Here is a 14,952-nt window from a genome sequence, read left to right on the forward strand (position 1 = left end):
GAAATTCTCCTATATATTCCCACAGTAACTGATGTAAAATTGACCAGTATTAGAAGCAGGGCTTTCTCTAGCACAATGTCTTAAGTTCTGGAACTCTTTAGATGGCTCCATTAGGAATCCACGTGATTATAGCACCTTTAGATAGTAAAAGTGTCCTCAATGTTTCTACTTTTACATGATGTGTTATTCTGACTATTGAGTCAGAAGTGAGTTAGCTCTGTGATCATAATGTTTTTTTACTGTGAAGTTTCTTTAATCTCATTTAAGAAGTAATAGCCAGTTTTTTGATAGTACATGGAGTGGGGAATTCACAAAACCAAGTCAGGACGTGGGGAAGCTCATATTGTTTTGCTAAAGGATCTGCCAAATGTACAGCCTCTTGTAAAGCACGTGGTGGCCTAAACATCAGAGGGAACAGCAATTTGAGAAAGTTGTATGTTGGGGAAAACAACCATATAAGTTCCTCTTCCCCCTCCTCGCCATATATATGTGGGAACTGATTTCTAAAATGCTGCTCCCTCTGTGAAGGGTTCAAATCCCATTATTGGTGACCCCCCTCAATGGCAGTCCCTCCCCATGGTAAAATCCTCTATGTGTAGGCAGACATCCAACATATGGTACCTCCTTAAGGCCCAATCTCCCTTCAAGCCAGACCCCTAGCGGTAATACCAGAATATTACCATTAGAGGTCTTGGTAGCCATTTTGGATGACTCAGTCATTGAGGCAGGAGTTAGTGGGCACTAAACCCCATGGTGTGGGTTGGGAAGGTCTAGGATGGAAGCTTTGCTAGGGGGAACCTATTTTGTACCTTAGACTCAAGGGTCGGAAGGTTTGAGCCTTGGGGGGGAGCCATGGAAAGAGGGGCCCGGCCTGAAGGGTTTGCTACAGGAGGCTGTCATCGGGAGGAACAAATAGGTAGGGGATCAAATATCAAAGCATTTAATCTTAAGGGGAGCAATTGTTGGAAGGGCGACTGGGGGGCTGGGCCATTGAGATTTTACAGCTTCCTCTTATAGCAGGCACTTATATGCTTCAGGGCAGCTTGAAATACTGGCATCCATCTTTTTCAGTACAGACATGGATCGCTGTGTCTGTATTTTGTAGGTCCACCCAGGGCACCCTCTTTACTACTGTACCTGGGTCCCCTTGAAATCTGAATATAGCTAGCTTTTTAATATGTCAGTTAACCTTGTTCTAAAATGGCATTTAAAACTTTGGGCTATGCTAGATGTTTAAATGCTGCCATTTATACATGGGGATGCTCCTAGAATAAGGCCCTAAAATTTTGGTTATATACTGCCAATGTGTTTTCATATGATTAACTAAATGACCCTGTCGTGTATAGGGAATCTTGTTCATTTTATATTATATTATATTAAACTAGTCTTTAAGCCCGTTACATTAACGGGTGCTAGAATATATGTATGTCTGTCTTTCTTTCTTTCTGTCTCACTCCCTGCCCTTGTGTCTTTCTTCTTTTCTTTCTGTCTCCCTCCCTCCTATTATTTGTCTTTCTTTCTATTTGTCTCTCTTTCTGCCCCCTATGCAGCATTTATCTCCCCTTGTCCACTTTCCTGTACAGTAGCCATATCAGCATTCCCTCCTCCTCCATTTCCTTATGCATCAGCATTTCCCCCCTCCCTACTTCCCTGTGCAACATTTTCCTCCCTCGGGTGCTAGAATATATGTGTGTGTCTGTCTTTATTTCTTTCTCTCTCTGTCTCCTTAGCCACTTTTTCCTGTCCATTCTCCTTTCTTTTTATCTCCCCTGTGTCCACCAGCACCCCTTCACTGCTCCCCTTATCCAGCAGCAGCCCTTCTCCCTTTGTTTTACCTCCCCCTGTCCATCAGTACCTCTTCCTGCTCCCCCTGTCCAACAATAGGCATCCCTTCCTTTTTTCCCCCCTGTCCATCATCACCTCTTCCTGCTCCCTCTGTCCAGCAGTAGGCCTCCCTTCATTTCCCCCCCCCTCATCCATCAGCATCTCTTCCTGCTCCCCCTGTCTAGCAGTAGGCCTCCCTTTATTTTTTCCCCCTGTCCATCAGCACCTCTTCCTGCTCCCCCTGTCCAGCATTAGGCCTCCCTTCATTTTTCGCCCCTGTCCACCACCACCCATTCAAGCTCCTCTTATCCAGCAGCAGCCCTTCTCCCTTTGTTTTACCTCCCCCCTGTCCATCAGCACCTCTTCCTGCTCCCCCTGTCCAGCAGTAGGCCTCCCTTCATTTCCCCCCTATCCATCAGCACCTCTTCCTGCTCCCTTTGTCCAGCAGTAGGCCTCCCTTCATTTCCCCCCCTGTCCATCAGCACCTCTTCCTGCTCCACCTGTCCAGCAGTAGGCCTCCCTTCATTCCCCCCCCTGTCCATCAGCACCTCTTCCTGCTCCCCCCTGTCCAACAATAGGCCTCCCTTCCTTTTTTCCCCCCTGTCCATCATCACCTCTTCCTGCTCCCCCTGTCCACGGGAGTTAGTACAGGGCCGGTCTCTGCCGTTCTCCCCAGAGTTTTTTATTTACTCGGATAGAGTCCTTGCCACCCCCCCCTTCCCTTCCCGCGTACCCGATTACGAACTCGGCAATTCAAGCAGCCTGTGCAGCAGTCTTCACACGCTGCTTCGGGTTCTTCTACTGCCCTGATTTACTCTGGCACGTCCCTGATGACATCATCAGAGACGCGGCAGAGCAAATCAGGGCAGTAGAAGGGCCTGAAGCAGCGTGTGAAGACTGCTTGCTGCACATGCTGCTTAAATCGCCGGGTAGGTAGTCGGGTTAGCGGCAAGGGAAGGGTGGTGAGCGGCAAAGGACTCCTCTGGTCTGTTGCGGAGGGCGTCTCGGCTCCATTTCTTGATTCGTTCTGGAGAGGGGGGGGGCAAATGCGCTGTGTTGGGGGGAAGGGTAGGCAGACGCGGGGACCGGGTTGCACGTTTTCATGCTCAGTAGATTTTGCAGCTTCTGTGGTGCCTGAGCTGCAGGAGAGGGAGCGGGTTGTGCGTGGCGGGGGAGGCCCCGACTGCCCCAGCTGCAGCTTCTACGTCGTTGAAAGTCGTCGCCGCAGCTCCTCTCTCGATCCTGGTGCAGTTCGAGAGAGGAGCCGGTACCACATGCACAGTGAGAGCCGGGGGTGAGGAAGGCCGCCGCAGCTGTGTAACTTTTTTTTTAATTTGAAAGCCGCTGCCGCCGCAGCTGGGGCCTCGCATGCGCACTCGTCTTTCCGCGACGGATCAGGGAACACGACTTTTGAGTGCGCATGCGTGGCCTAGCATTTTATTATATTAGATTACCGTATTGCTTTATCTGTAAAGCTTTGGGGGATTTTTTTTAATGTATGTGTAATTTTTAGGAATGTTTATCTGCCCTGAGCATTTTTATGGAAGGATGGCATAAAAAACAAATAAATGAAACAAGATGTTTAAGTTTGTTTCTATTTATATACCGCTCTTCGATTATAACAGTGTGGTGTGAAGTTAAACTGTGTTTATTCTTCCTGAATCCTTCAGAGACTGGAGGGTCCTCTTATTAAGCTGCGAGAAAAAAGTGGTCTTAACATGCCCTTAGGTGGTTCTTTTCTCTGCGCTAATTGCCGCTGCTAGAAAATGGCCAATTTTCCATTTTCCGATTTAATAGCCATGTGCTAATGTTGCCATGAGTGTGCAGCGATGAAGAAAAATTAGTGTGCAAGTCCTTACGGATACCTATTTTGTAGGCAGTAAGGGCTCGTGTGTTAATCCTGCGCTAATCATTTAACGCATGGTAATGTAGCTGTGATAACTGATAAGCGCAGACACACCCACTCTCCACCCCCAGACATGCCCCCCTTCGATGAAAAATAAACTTTGTTTTTTAGCATTACAGTAGCACACGTCAAAAGTACCATGTTCCGGGGTACGGCATTCTAAAGCACATGTTGGTGCTTAGGGCAGTTTGGTAAAAGGGCCCATAAGATTTGAAAAAATAAAAGTGCTGATAGTGGGGTTCAAATATTGACCTAGGCACTATTAGACATCCAGGCTGCATTAGAAGATCCGATATTACATTCTTGAAATAAAATATCACGATCTGTTTTATTTTTTATTTATCTATTTATTTATTATTTATTACAGCATACAGAGGCCAAGAAACATTGCTGGTACTTTGAAGGGTTATATCCCACGTATTATATGTAAGTATCCATTGTTTTCCCATATGCCAAGAAATCATTTTTTCTGCGCTTCAGTCAGGAAACAGAGAAACAACAGGAAGGAGCCTGTGAAATATGTGGGTCAATTTATAATTCAAAGCTTCTGATTCACAGCCAAGGCAGCATGTTATAGAATTTGTAATGCTCAATTTTCTTTGAAGGAGAGAAGTGCTTTAGACCTCAGCCTTTATTTACACAGTAATCCTGACAGAGTGCACCAGCAGAGGAATAAAGACTTGAGACTGCAGGGTGGGGGGGATGTTCAGGAGTCTGGTATACCACATTCATATTGTGAGAAGAATCAAATTAAGCTTTTGCTAGTCACTGTATTGTCACTGTGAGTTTTGTTTTGTTTTTGCCTCACATGTAGAATCAAACAGAGGGGAAGGAAGGTGTCAAATTAGGTGCTTAATTTTTATTTGATCAGCTAGCTCTGAGTGCTGTGTAAAATATCATCTCTCTTTACAAAACGCCAACTTGTTAGGATGCTTCAAAACATTACTGCATTACTAATGTGTAAATCAGCGGTGGTAATTCTGGCTTTCGTTGCTCAAAAGATCTCTGACTAGGAGGCCCGCTGTAACTCAACTAACCTGGATTCTGGGCTCTGTGTCTGACATCAGCACAAAGGACAACTTGGCTAGATTCACTAAGCAAACCGATCGTGTACCGATCAGTTTGTGACCCGATTTTACTCCGGCCCAATTCACTTACCTCAGTGCCGATCCGATTCGGATCTGTGCATGCAAATGAGGGGAACGGCATGCAAAGTAGGCAGGGACGCGATTCACTAAAGAAATCTTGCAAACCGACTGGGCTGGCCAATCAACACGAGAAGCAACTTCTGGGGACCAATCGCAAACGTCCTTTTCCACTGTCCTCGGCCTGAAATCCCTCTTGGGCAGCCAGTTCTGAGTTTTGGATTGAAACTGAGGCTGGTTTATCCTAAAGTTTTACTTAAACTTCAGATTAGGCCATGGACCTGGAGATGTCTCGGAGGCTGTAGCCTGAGGTTTGAAGTTGCACAATTCAGGTGTTTCAGAACAGAAGCACAGATTGTAAGAGTTGTCTGTTTGCTTTAATTTCTTTCCTTCTTACTGCTCTGCTCTCTGCCCCTTCCATCCAAGCCCTGCTCCTGCCGCCCCGACTTCTGCTCTCTGCCGCCCTTCCCGCAGTGTGAGCCCGTGGTTTTAAAGCGAGGCTGCGCTGTGGGGAAGGACGGCAGAGAGCAGGAGAGTCGGGGCGGCAAGAGCAGGGCTTGGATGGAAGGGGCAGAGAGCAGAGCAGTAAGAAGGAAAGAAATTAAAGCAAACAGACAACTCTTACAATCTAGCTAGTAATGTAGCAGAGCTAGTGAATCTAGCTGGGGCAGTGAACGGCAGTCACGGGGGAGAGGCTTTTACCACCGGGGATTACCCTTCCCTGGGAGAGCAGGAGAGTTGAGGCCAGTAAAAAAAAAAAAACAACAACCTTGCAAAAACGGACACCAAACGCATGTGCAGACCATCTACTGGGAAAGCAGATGGTCTGCGCAAGCATCGGGATCGCACACTAGCGATCCCGTACGGTCGGAGGGGGGTGTTCCTCTTATCGCCCTCATTTTAATTTTTTTGTTTCGTGAATTGGTCGGGCTTGCACGGATTGGGCACGGAGAGTCAGGTTAGTGAATCTAGCCCCTTGTTAGGATAGGAATACATGGAGTAATTCTTCCCCTGCAATCTTGCAAGTCCCTGCCATGCTGTTTCATAAATATATACCGATATTTGTCACCTTTTGCTTATTTCTGACCTGAAGAAGGGTCACCTTTGAAATATAATTTTAAAAAATGTGTTAACCTTTTTCTTTTATCAGGTTGCGCTATAAGTTTTTAAAAAGGGCTGGCGAGGTAAGTGTTCCAACGCTCACAGGAATTCTGTAAGCATCAGAGCATTTACTGCACCATCTCGTACTAAAAACCTCTAGCGCAGCTTGATAAAAGGGGCCCTAAGTTAGTCCATTTCCAAAAGATATCACCTTATTCCCTTTATGTTTGCTTTTATTTCTATATATTATCTTTAAAAGTGGAATAACACGATTACCACACCTTTTTACTTAAAATCATATGGATAGCGAAGCTATGAGGGTGGTTTGAAAAGTTTGGCAAAAAAAAAGTAAGTTAAACAAGTTAAGCTATTTTTCCTATGATACGACAAAACTGAAAACTCACTAGATTAAGTATATAGCCCAGGAGTGGGCAACTCTGGTCCTCAAGGGCCGGAATCCAGTCAGGTTTTCAGGATTTCCCCAATGAATATGCATGAGATCTATTTGCATGCACTGCTTTCAATGCATATTCATTGGGGAAATCCTGAAAACCCGACTGGATTCCGGCCCTCGGGGACCGGAGTTACCCACCCCTGATATAGCCCTTGATGGAAACTACATTGTTTAACTTGCCTTTTTACCATACTTTTCAAACCACCCTCGTATATGTCATATCTGACATGCATTTTTTTTTCTACTTATTTTCAGTGCTGTTATAAAACCATGCAATTATTCTGCTGGAAAAATCTTCAAATGGAAGGGAGGGAGAGGCCCATTACCAACCTCACCATCTCTGATGGCACAGAGATTTGATTGTCCATTGGCTTCATTGTCAATGTTGGAATTTGCACAGCTTCTATAAATGAGCTCTCTCTGCAAGTCAGCTTTAGGCTCTATCATTAATTTTGTTCAATTGCCTTCAGTGTTCTGGACACCCAGCATTGATTCTGCTCATTACACATGCCTGAACCCATTAACGTTATTAGCTGCAGACATGTCCAACCTAATCCTAAATAGCTTAGTTAATGCGCCAACAGAATGAGAGAACAAGAGCGTAGTCCATTGTACCAAAAAATATAATTACAGTTTGTGGCAGGGTCCATTTAGCACAGCCACAGGAGCAATTCCTTTCCCCTCCCCTGCCCCTCTCTTCTCCTTCATCTATACTCATGGTTCTTTTACCACATGGAGGGATATTTTTGATGTGACATTCAAGTCCAATTGTAGAAGTTTTGTTGAAGACATCTAAAATTCTTATCCTGAGCCTAGCACTTTTCAAATCAGAAAAACACTATTTTCCAGACATTTTTATGCTTAGTACATATTTCCTTAGGTACTATTTTCAGAAAAAAGAGACCTAGAGAAAAATGGCTGTGTGGCACTGCTTCTAATTAACTGGCCACATAGGCATTCCAGCAAAGCAGAGGGGCAGCCTAGTGATCAATGCAGTGGGCTTCACATAAAGTGACTCAGGTACAAATCCTACCTTAGCACTCGGAGTATTGCGTTCAACTCTGGTCTCCTTATCTCAAGAAAGATATAGCAGCACTAGAAAAGGTTCAAAGAACAGTGACCAAGATGATAAAGGGGATCCTCTTGTACGAGGAAAGACTACAAAGGTTAGGGCTCTTCAGCTTGGAAAAGAGATGGCTGAGGGGAGATATGATTGAAGTCTACAAAATCCTGAGTGGTGTAGAACAGGTACATGTGGATTGATTTTTTTACTCTGTCAAAAATGACAAAGACTAGAGGACACTTGATGAAGTTACAGGGAAATACTTTTAAAACCAATAGGAGGAAATATTTTTTCACTCAGATAATAGTTACGCTCTGGAGCGAATTGCCAGAAGTTGCAATAAGAGCGGATAGCGTAGCTAGTTTAAAGAAAGGTTTGGACAATTTCCTGGAGGAAAAGTCCATAGTGTATTATTGAATCAGACATGGGGGAAGTCACTGCTTGCCCTGGATCGGTAGCATGGAATGTTGTTGCTATTTGGATTTTTGCCAGGTACTGGTGACCTGGATTGGCCAAAGTGAGGACGGGCTACTGGGCTTGATGGACCATTGATCTGACCCAGTAAGGCATTCTTATGTTCTTATGTATTGTAATACAATAGAAATGATACCATCTGAACTATGGAAAGTGGATGGGATGGAATGCAACTTGATATACTGCATTTCCATGGTTAAAATCAAAGAAGTTTACATATTATATACAGTACAGGGACTTATTATATCTGGACAGTGGAGGGTTAAGTGACTTGCCCAGAGTCACAAGGAGCTACAATGGGAATCAAACTGATAAAAACCTTTCCTAAGTATATGAAGTTATTGGATTGAAGTATATGTCCAATAATTTGAAAAAAATGTCACTCACCAGCAGTGGGCCCAATTTCTCAGATCCAACACTCACACTAAAAGGTGGAGAAAAAGCCTCAGTTATATATCATGATGATTTTTAAGCTAGTGTTGTTTTTATCATTGGCAAAAAAACTCACACCAAAAAGACATTTTATCAAATTATTGGATTTTACTGTCCCTTTGATTTCTTTTTATTGAAGTATATGTACAATATGGGCTAAATTCTATGAATGGAACTCAAAAATTGGTGCCGAAAAAAAAACACTGTTCTATAATCCGAGTTTAGAGTTAAGTACGCTTTATAGAATAACGCTTATGCCCAGAACACATGACTAAATTTAAGAACATTTGCATCAACAAATATGTTATATGCGTGATGTAAATTTCCAGACATAAATTTAGGCACAAAGGCCCTAATTCTATAATTAGATGCATAATTTAAAAGAAAACTCCGATCCACTCAGTCCCTGCCCATTTTTTCACCCCCTTTTTTGACTCACACATAAAATTTAGGTGCCTAAATTTATGTGTGTAACCCTTGTTATAATTAACAACAATAATTGTTTTTTAAAATACCAGTTATTGGTGCCAATCTGCATGTTATTCAGTTAAATTGCATGTGCAGATTTTGTCGCTTTTTATAGAATTAGGGGGGGTCGTATGTACTAAAAGCAAAGAGGAAACAAACTGAATTGCAGAAGTGATACAGTACTATGTGGATATACACATTGAAGAAAAGTATTCAAAGTTCATAATGTTGAAGCTGATAATATTGAAATGCTACATACAGGTACGTTGTTGAAAAACCATTTGCCTAGGTGACATGCCAAAAATTGAACCAAAGGTCCAGAAGAAAGAAAAAACAGATGGGCAGACTTGTACATTTCATGTGGCTAGTGAACAGAAACCAGATTTGGAATCAGATTCAGAAGAGGTTATACAGAATGAGGTAGAACTGAGATGAATTCTACTACTACTACTACTACTACTACTATTTATCACTTACTTAGCACTAAAAGGCTTACCCAGCGCTGTACATTTTGACATTTAATAGACCAGTGGTTTCAAGTGTTAGTAAAATTTGATGTGTACGCAATGTCAAATATTTCAAAGCATATTACAGATTAAAAAGGGGAAAAACTACAACAATTTATTACCAGATAATATATACATACAAGATTCAATACAGACACAAAAGGAAAGGGGGGTGAACTACAATCATTAAAGTAGAAAGAAGACATATATGGGTAGCATATTAGGGGGGCAAAGAGTAAAAAAGGAAGATTGAATTAAAAGAGAAAATAAATAAATAGATAAACAAAAAAAGAGAAAAATGAAAAGAGGAAGATTGAGTCCTATAAGTGAGGACTGATTAGAATTAGTTGATTAGAATATAAGATATAAGGTTTTACACATAAACTGGTTGTCTTGTCTATGCCTCAAATGAATCCTTATAAAGAAAACTTTTCAAAAAGCCTTTACATTTTTATAACGAGGTTTCCCCACGTAAATAATGTGGTAAGTTGTTCCAGAGCTGAGGAGCTTTAACTGAAAAAATGGAAGATCTCCTAGTGCCTATGACTTTTAGGGAAGGGATCGTCAAAAGATGCTGATCCGTTGATCTGAGTGTCCTAACTGGTAGAAGAAGACGGTCAAGAAATAATGTGGTAAGTTGTGGTAAGCTATAACTAAGGAGCTATAACTGAAAAAATGGAAGATCTCCTAGTGCCTATGACCTTTAGGGAAGGGATCGTCAAAAGATGCTGATCCGTTGATCTGAGTGTCCTAACTGGTAGAAGAAGATGGTCAAGAAATAATGGTGTATTTGATAGTCGGATTTTAAAGCTCAATAATACAGTTTTATAAGTGATTCTATAAGAAATTGGAAGCCAGTGTGCTTTTTTCAGAAGTGGTGTCACATGATCATATTTTTTTTGAATTAGTGATAATTTTTATTGCTATATTTTGTATAATTTGTAATCTCAATTCTTTTTGTGTAATGCCCTGATACAAACTGTTACAATAATCTAGCCTAGAAATAATTAAAGAGTGGATTAAGATGTGAAGGGCCTCTGGTTTTAACACTTTTGCTATAGATCTAATTAGTCTTAACTTATAGAAGCAGTTCTTTACCACTGAGCTGATCTGATCGTGATATGAAAGTCTCTGGTCTAGGATTTTTGTAGTTGTTACTATTTGTAGAGGGGTTTTATCAAAAAATATTTGTGATGAAAATGTTAAATTATCTTTCCATGGAAAAAACATTGCTGAAGATTTTGATATGTTTAATGCCCGGGGTCCACATACAGCCCACCAGGTACTATTTTGAGGCCCTCAGTTTGTTTATCATATTCACAAAAGAAAAATAAAACAATTTCTTGATCATATGTCTCTTTGGCTGTAAATTACAATATTGATATTAAGATTTAGCCAAAAGGAAAGATTTATAAACTATAAAGAGTTTTATCTTATGCAAAATTGTCATTTCTTCAATAGGACATTAACTATTTTTTTCTGAGGCCGTCCAAGTATCTACAAATCCAAAATGTGGCCCTGCAAAGGGTTTGAGTTTGAGACCACTGTACTAGATGGTCTCTGCTCGGAAGAGCTTACAATCTAAGTTGGACAGACAGACATGACATATAGGATTGGGGATGGAGAACCCAAGGTGAGAGGAACTAGGAGTTGAAAGAAGTGGTGTAGCAAGGACAGGAGGCGCCCAGGGCGGTGGTGCACCTCCATGCCCTTCTCTCCACCCCACCCCCTGCTCCTTCTGTGCTAACCTCCCCACACCCTCCTTGTCACTCCCCTGCCACACTCACGCACTCCCTTCCCCCCAATACCTCTGCAAATTTTTGCCAGCGCGAGCAGCTTCTCCGGCCTGCTGTTCGCGCTGGCTCTCTCTCTGGTGTCACTTTCTGGCCCCATGACCAGGAAGTGATTTCAGAGGGAGCCAGGCTGGCGCGAGCAACAGACTAGAATAGTTGCTCGCGCTGGCCACGAGCATGGTGTGTGGGGGTAGAGAGGTTCTAGTGCCCTCACCAAGATGGTGCCCAGGGTACCCCCGCTCCCCCCTTGCCACACCACTGGTTGAAAGCAATCTTGAAGAGGTGGGCTCTTAACTTGGACTTGAACACTGCCAGAGATGGAGCCCAATGTAAGGATTCAGGCAGTTTGTTCCAGGCATGCAGTGCAGCAAGATAGAAGGGACGGAGTCTGGAGTTGGCAGAGGAGGAGAAGGGCACAGACAGGAGGGACCCACCAACTGTGAGAAGTTCGCAGGGGGGTGGACATAGAGATAAGTGAAGAGAGATAGTAGGGGCAGCTGAGTGACTGCATCTGTAGGTCAGGAAGAGGAGTTTGAACTGTATTTGGAAACCGATGAGAAGCCAATGAAGTGATTTTAAGAGATGGGTAATGTGAGAATAGTGGCTCTCATGGACTATGAGTCGTGCAGTTAAATTCTGGATGGACTGAAGAGGAGAAAGATGGCTAAGTGGAAGACCTCAGAGTAGTAAGTTGCAGTAATCTAACTGTGAGGTGATGAGGGCATGGATAAGGGTTTTGGTGCTCAGAGAAGAAGGGTCAGATTTTGGTAATATTATAGAGGAAGAAGCAGCAGGTTTTAGCGATATGTTGTATCTGGATGGAGAAGGAGAGAGAGGACACAAAGATGACCACAAGATTGTGAGCAGACAAAACAGGGAGGATGAGAGAGCACAGAGACAGAGAACAGGGGAGGTGGGTTTAGGTGGAAAGATGAGCAGCTCTGTTTTAGCCATATTCAGTTTTAGATGGCGGTGAGACATCTAGGCAGGAATGGAAGGCCATTCCACACATTCAACACTCTTTTTTATTGCTATTATGAGTTATATACTGCCAAAAATAATATTTACACGCAAAATAGAAATAATTCCCAAAAGGAAATATCTAACTTACAAAATTCACATCTTAAATAATCAAGCCCACATTCAGGCACCATTCTCTTGAGTGGAAAGATCTATCTGAATCAAAGGCTGAGGTGGAGGGGTTCTTTCAGCTGAATTCAAGGAAGATCCTCATCTCTACCACTTCCAATGGGAGGCCATTCCACACATCCACCACCCTTTTCATGAAGAAATATTTCTTTAACTTACTTCTGAGTCTGTTCCCTTATACCATTATCCTATGACTTCTCATTCCAGAGCTTCCTTTTAATTGAAAAAGGCTGCCTCCTGTGCATTTATGCCATGTGGGTATTTCACTGTCTATTTTATAGTTCTTCTGTACCATGTCCACCTTGAACCGCAAGGTATTGGCGGAATAAAAATCACTAATGCAATGTAATCTTTCTTAAAAAAAATATATATATATATATAATATCATATTCTCCCTAATCGTCACCTCCAATAATCACCCATTCCTCTCCTCCACCCTCCATCTCCCCCCAAAATGATCAGATTGCTCGTCTTACCAGATCTTGAGGTTATGTGCTGGGCCAGTGCAAGACAAGTATAGGGCCTTGAGAATCTGTGCATGCTGAAGGCTTTGAGCATGCACACATGCCTTTAGCATGTGCAGTTACTCAGGGCATTACACCAGCCCAGCAATATAACCTCAAAACGAGGTAAGAAGAAAGATCTGGTGATTGGGAGGAATGGAGGGTGGAGTGCAAGGTCAGTTATTGCAGGATGGAAACCAGAAAAGGTGGTCATCACCGGAGCCAGGGTGGAGAAGAGAAATGGTGGGAGAGTTGGAGGAATGAAAACTTGATGTTTCTAATAATCGCCCGGGCTACTAAAATGGTCAGTGGTCTTCATCATAAAGCAGATAGGAACAGACTTAAAGATCTCTCTGTCTCCCTCTCCTTCCCTGCTCATGCCGGCCGCAGCCCTCCCTGTGATATCACTTCTGTTCACCGGACCAGGAAGTGCTGTCAGAGGGAAGATTTAGCCAGTGTGAGCAGTGGTTAGGAGACTCAGATTGCTGCTGGTGAAGACTAGAAGATTAGAAGGTGTGTGTGTGGGGGGGGGGAGACACTGAGGAAGTGTGCATCTAAGAGATTTTCCCCCCCACGGCACAAACTTAGCATATTGTGCCATTGATCCTACTTAACCAGTTCCTAACTCATGCAGAAGCTGTAACAGGGGCAAAGCTTAGTTGTAGGAGCTTTTTGTACCTTAAGTTTCCAATGAATTTCTCTTAGGATGCAGAGGGATAGTTTCTTTGGATCTCTTCTAAAGAATTGCTCTAGAAAAAAATACAGAAGAAAGGAAACCTGTAAAATATCTCACAGCCCAGAAACACACAGAGGCCTTCAAAAGTGGGTAGCATGGTATCATAAGCACACTAGTTCCATGTTTCCCCGAAAATAAGGCAGTCTTATATTAATTTTGGGTCCAAAAAATGCATTAGGGCTTATTTTGGGGGGATGTCTTATTTTTTCATGTACAACAATCATCTCTCCCTTCCTCTCCTCCACCCTAATTCTTCCTCTTTCCTTTCACCCCACCCTCCATGTGCAGCATCTTTCCTCTCCTCTCACCCATCCCCTTGTGCAGCATCTTTCTATCTCTCCCTCCCATCCCCCTGTGCAGCAGAACCCCACCGACCCTTCCACCGTGAAACTGACATACCTCTACTCCGAGCCTCTAAAAACAGCAGCGGTGGCAGTACTCTGAACGGGTTGCTTCGCGGTCTTCACCGCTGGGGTTGGGTCTTCCCTCTGCAACATCTTTTTATCCTTCCCTCCCATCCCCCTGTGCAGCAGAACCTCCGCGGACCTTCCCACCATGATGCGGCAGAGGAGGCCTCACATCGGAGGTATGTCAGGTCTCACCGGGGTGGGGTCGCTGAATTGATGAGTCCTATTTTTTGGGCGAATCGGGCAGCACTAGTGTCAAGGATAGAGTCGGGGAGTGTTGGGGACATTCGGCAGAGGGGGGGAGCTTCGGGGGTTGATCATAACTAGGGCTTATATTAGGAGCATCTTTAAAAATCATGCTAGGGCTTATTTTTCGGGATAGATCTTGTTTTCAGGGAAACAGGGTCATTCTGAAAAGGATTTCCAAAACCAAAGGAAGAAACTGGTCTTAATGTGAAAGCTTCACCTGTAATACTACACCTACACCTACACATACACTTCAACACGCACACGACTCTTTATCACAGGTTCACACTTACATAATAATAATATGAGAGAATGAATGCGGAATGTATGGGGTTTAGTAGTTCATTTAATAAAGTGTGGAGCCCTTTGACTACATTTGTTACCTCGCAATAAGGGTCATGTATCTTTCCTTTTCTTAGATTTCCTTACACATCCAGGGTGGGTGGGTGGGGGAGGGAAGTGTATTTTGAGGATTAAAATTACTTAATTATAATATTGTAGTCACATAATATGTCTTATTGTATTAATAATTGGGAGGAGGATGGGAGAAAATGATTGTTTTGTGTATTACTTGTGTAATTAATAGTGTGTTTTATGCAGTATTTTATGTTCAATTAATTGTATTGCACTGTCAAAGTTTGAAAATCAATAAAGATTTTAAAAAAAGATAATAATAATAATAACAATAATTTATTTTCTTGTATACCGCTCTGCCAGTAGTTCTAGGAGGTTCACAACAGGAAAA

The 14,952-nt window shown here is 42.9% G+C and overlaps 1 protein-coding gene across 2 annotated transcripts in view; it reads left to right on the forward strand.

Annotated features, from left to right (window-relative positions):
* Positions 1–14,952, forward strand: part of VOPP1 (VOPP1 WW domain binding protein) — a 195,427-nt gene that overhangs the window by 129,054 nt on the left and 51,421 nt on the right. For both annotated transcript variants that reach the window (XM_033930299.1, XM_033930300.1), the window contains exon 2: positions 4,098–4,156. In XM_033930299.1, the coding sequence (XP_033786190.1) occupies positions 4,098–4,156 (59 nt within the window). The remainder of the gene's footprint in view (positions 1–4,097; positions 4,157–14,952) is intronic.

Source organism: Geotrypetes seraphini, chromosome 2 (assembly GCF_902459505.1).
Source record: "Geotrypetes seraphini chromosome 2, aGeoSer1.1, whole genome shotgun sequence".
NCBI classification, from domain to species: Eukaryota; Metazoa; Chordata; class Amphibia; order Gymnophiona; family Dermophiidae; genus Geotrypetes; species Geotrypetes seraphini.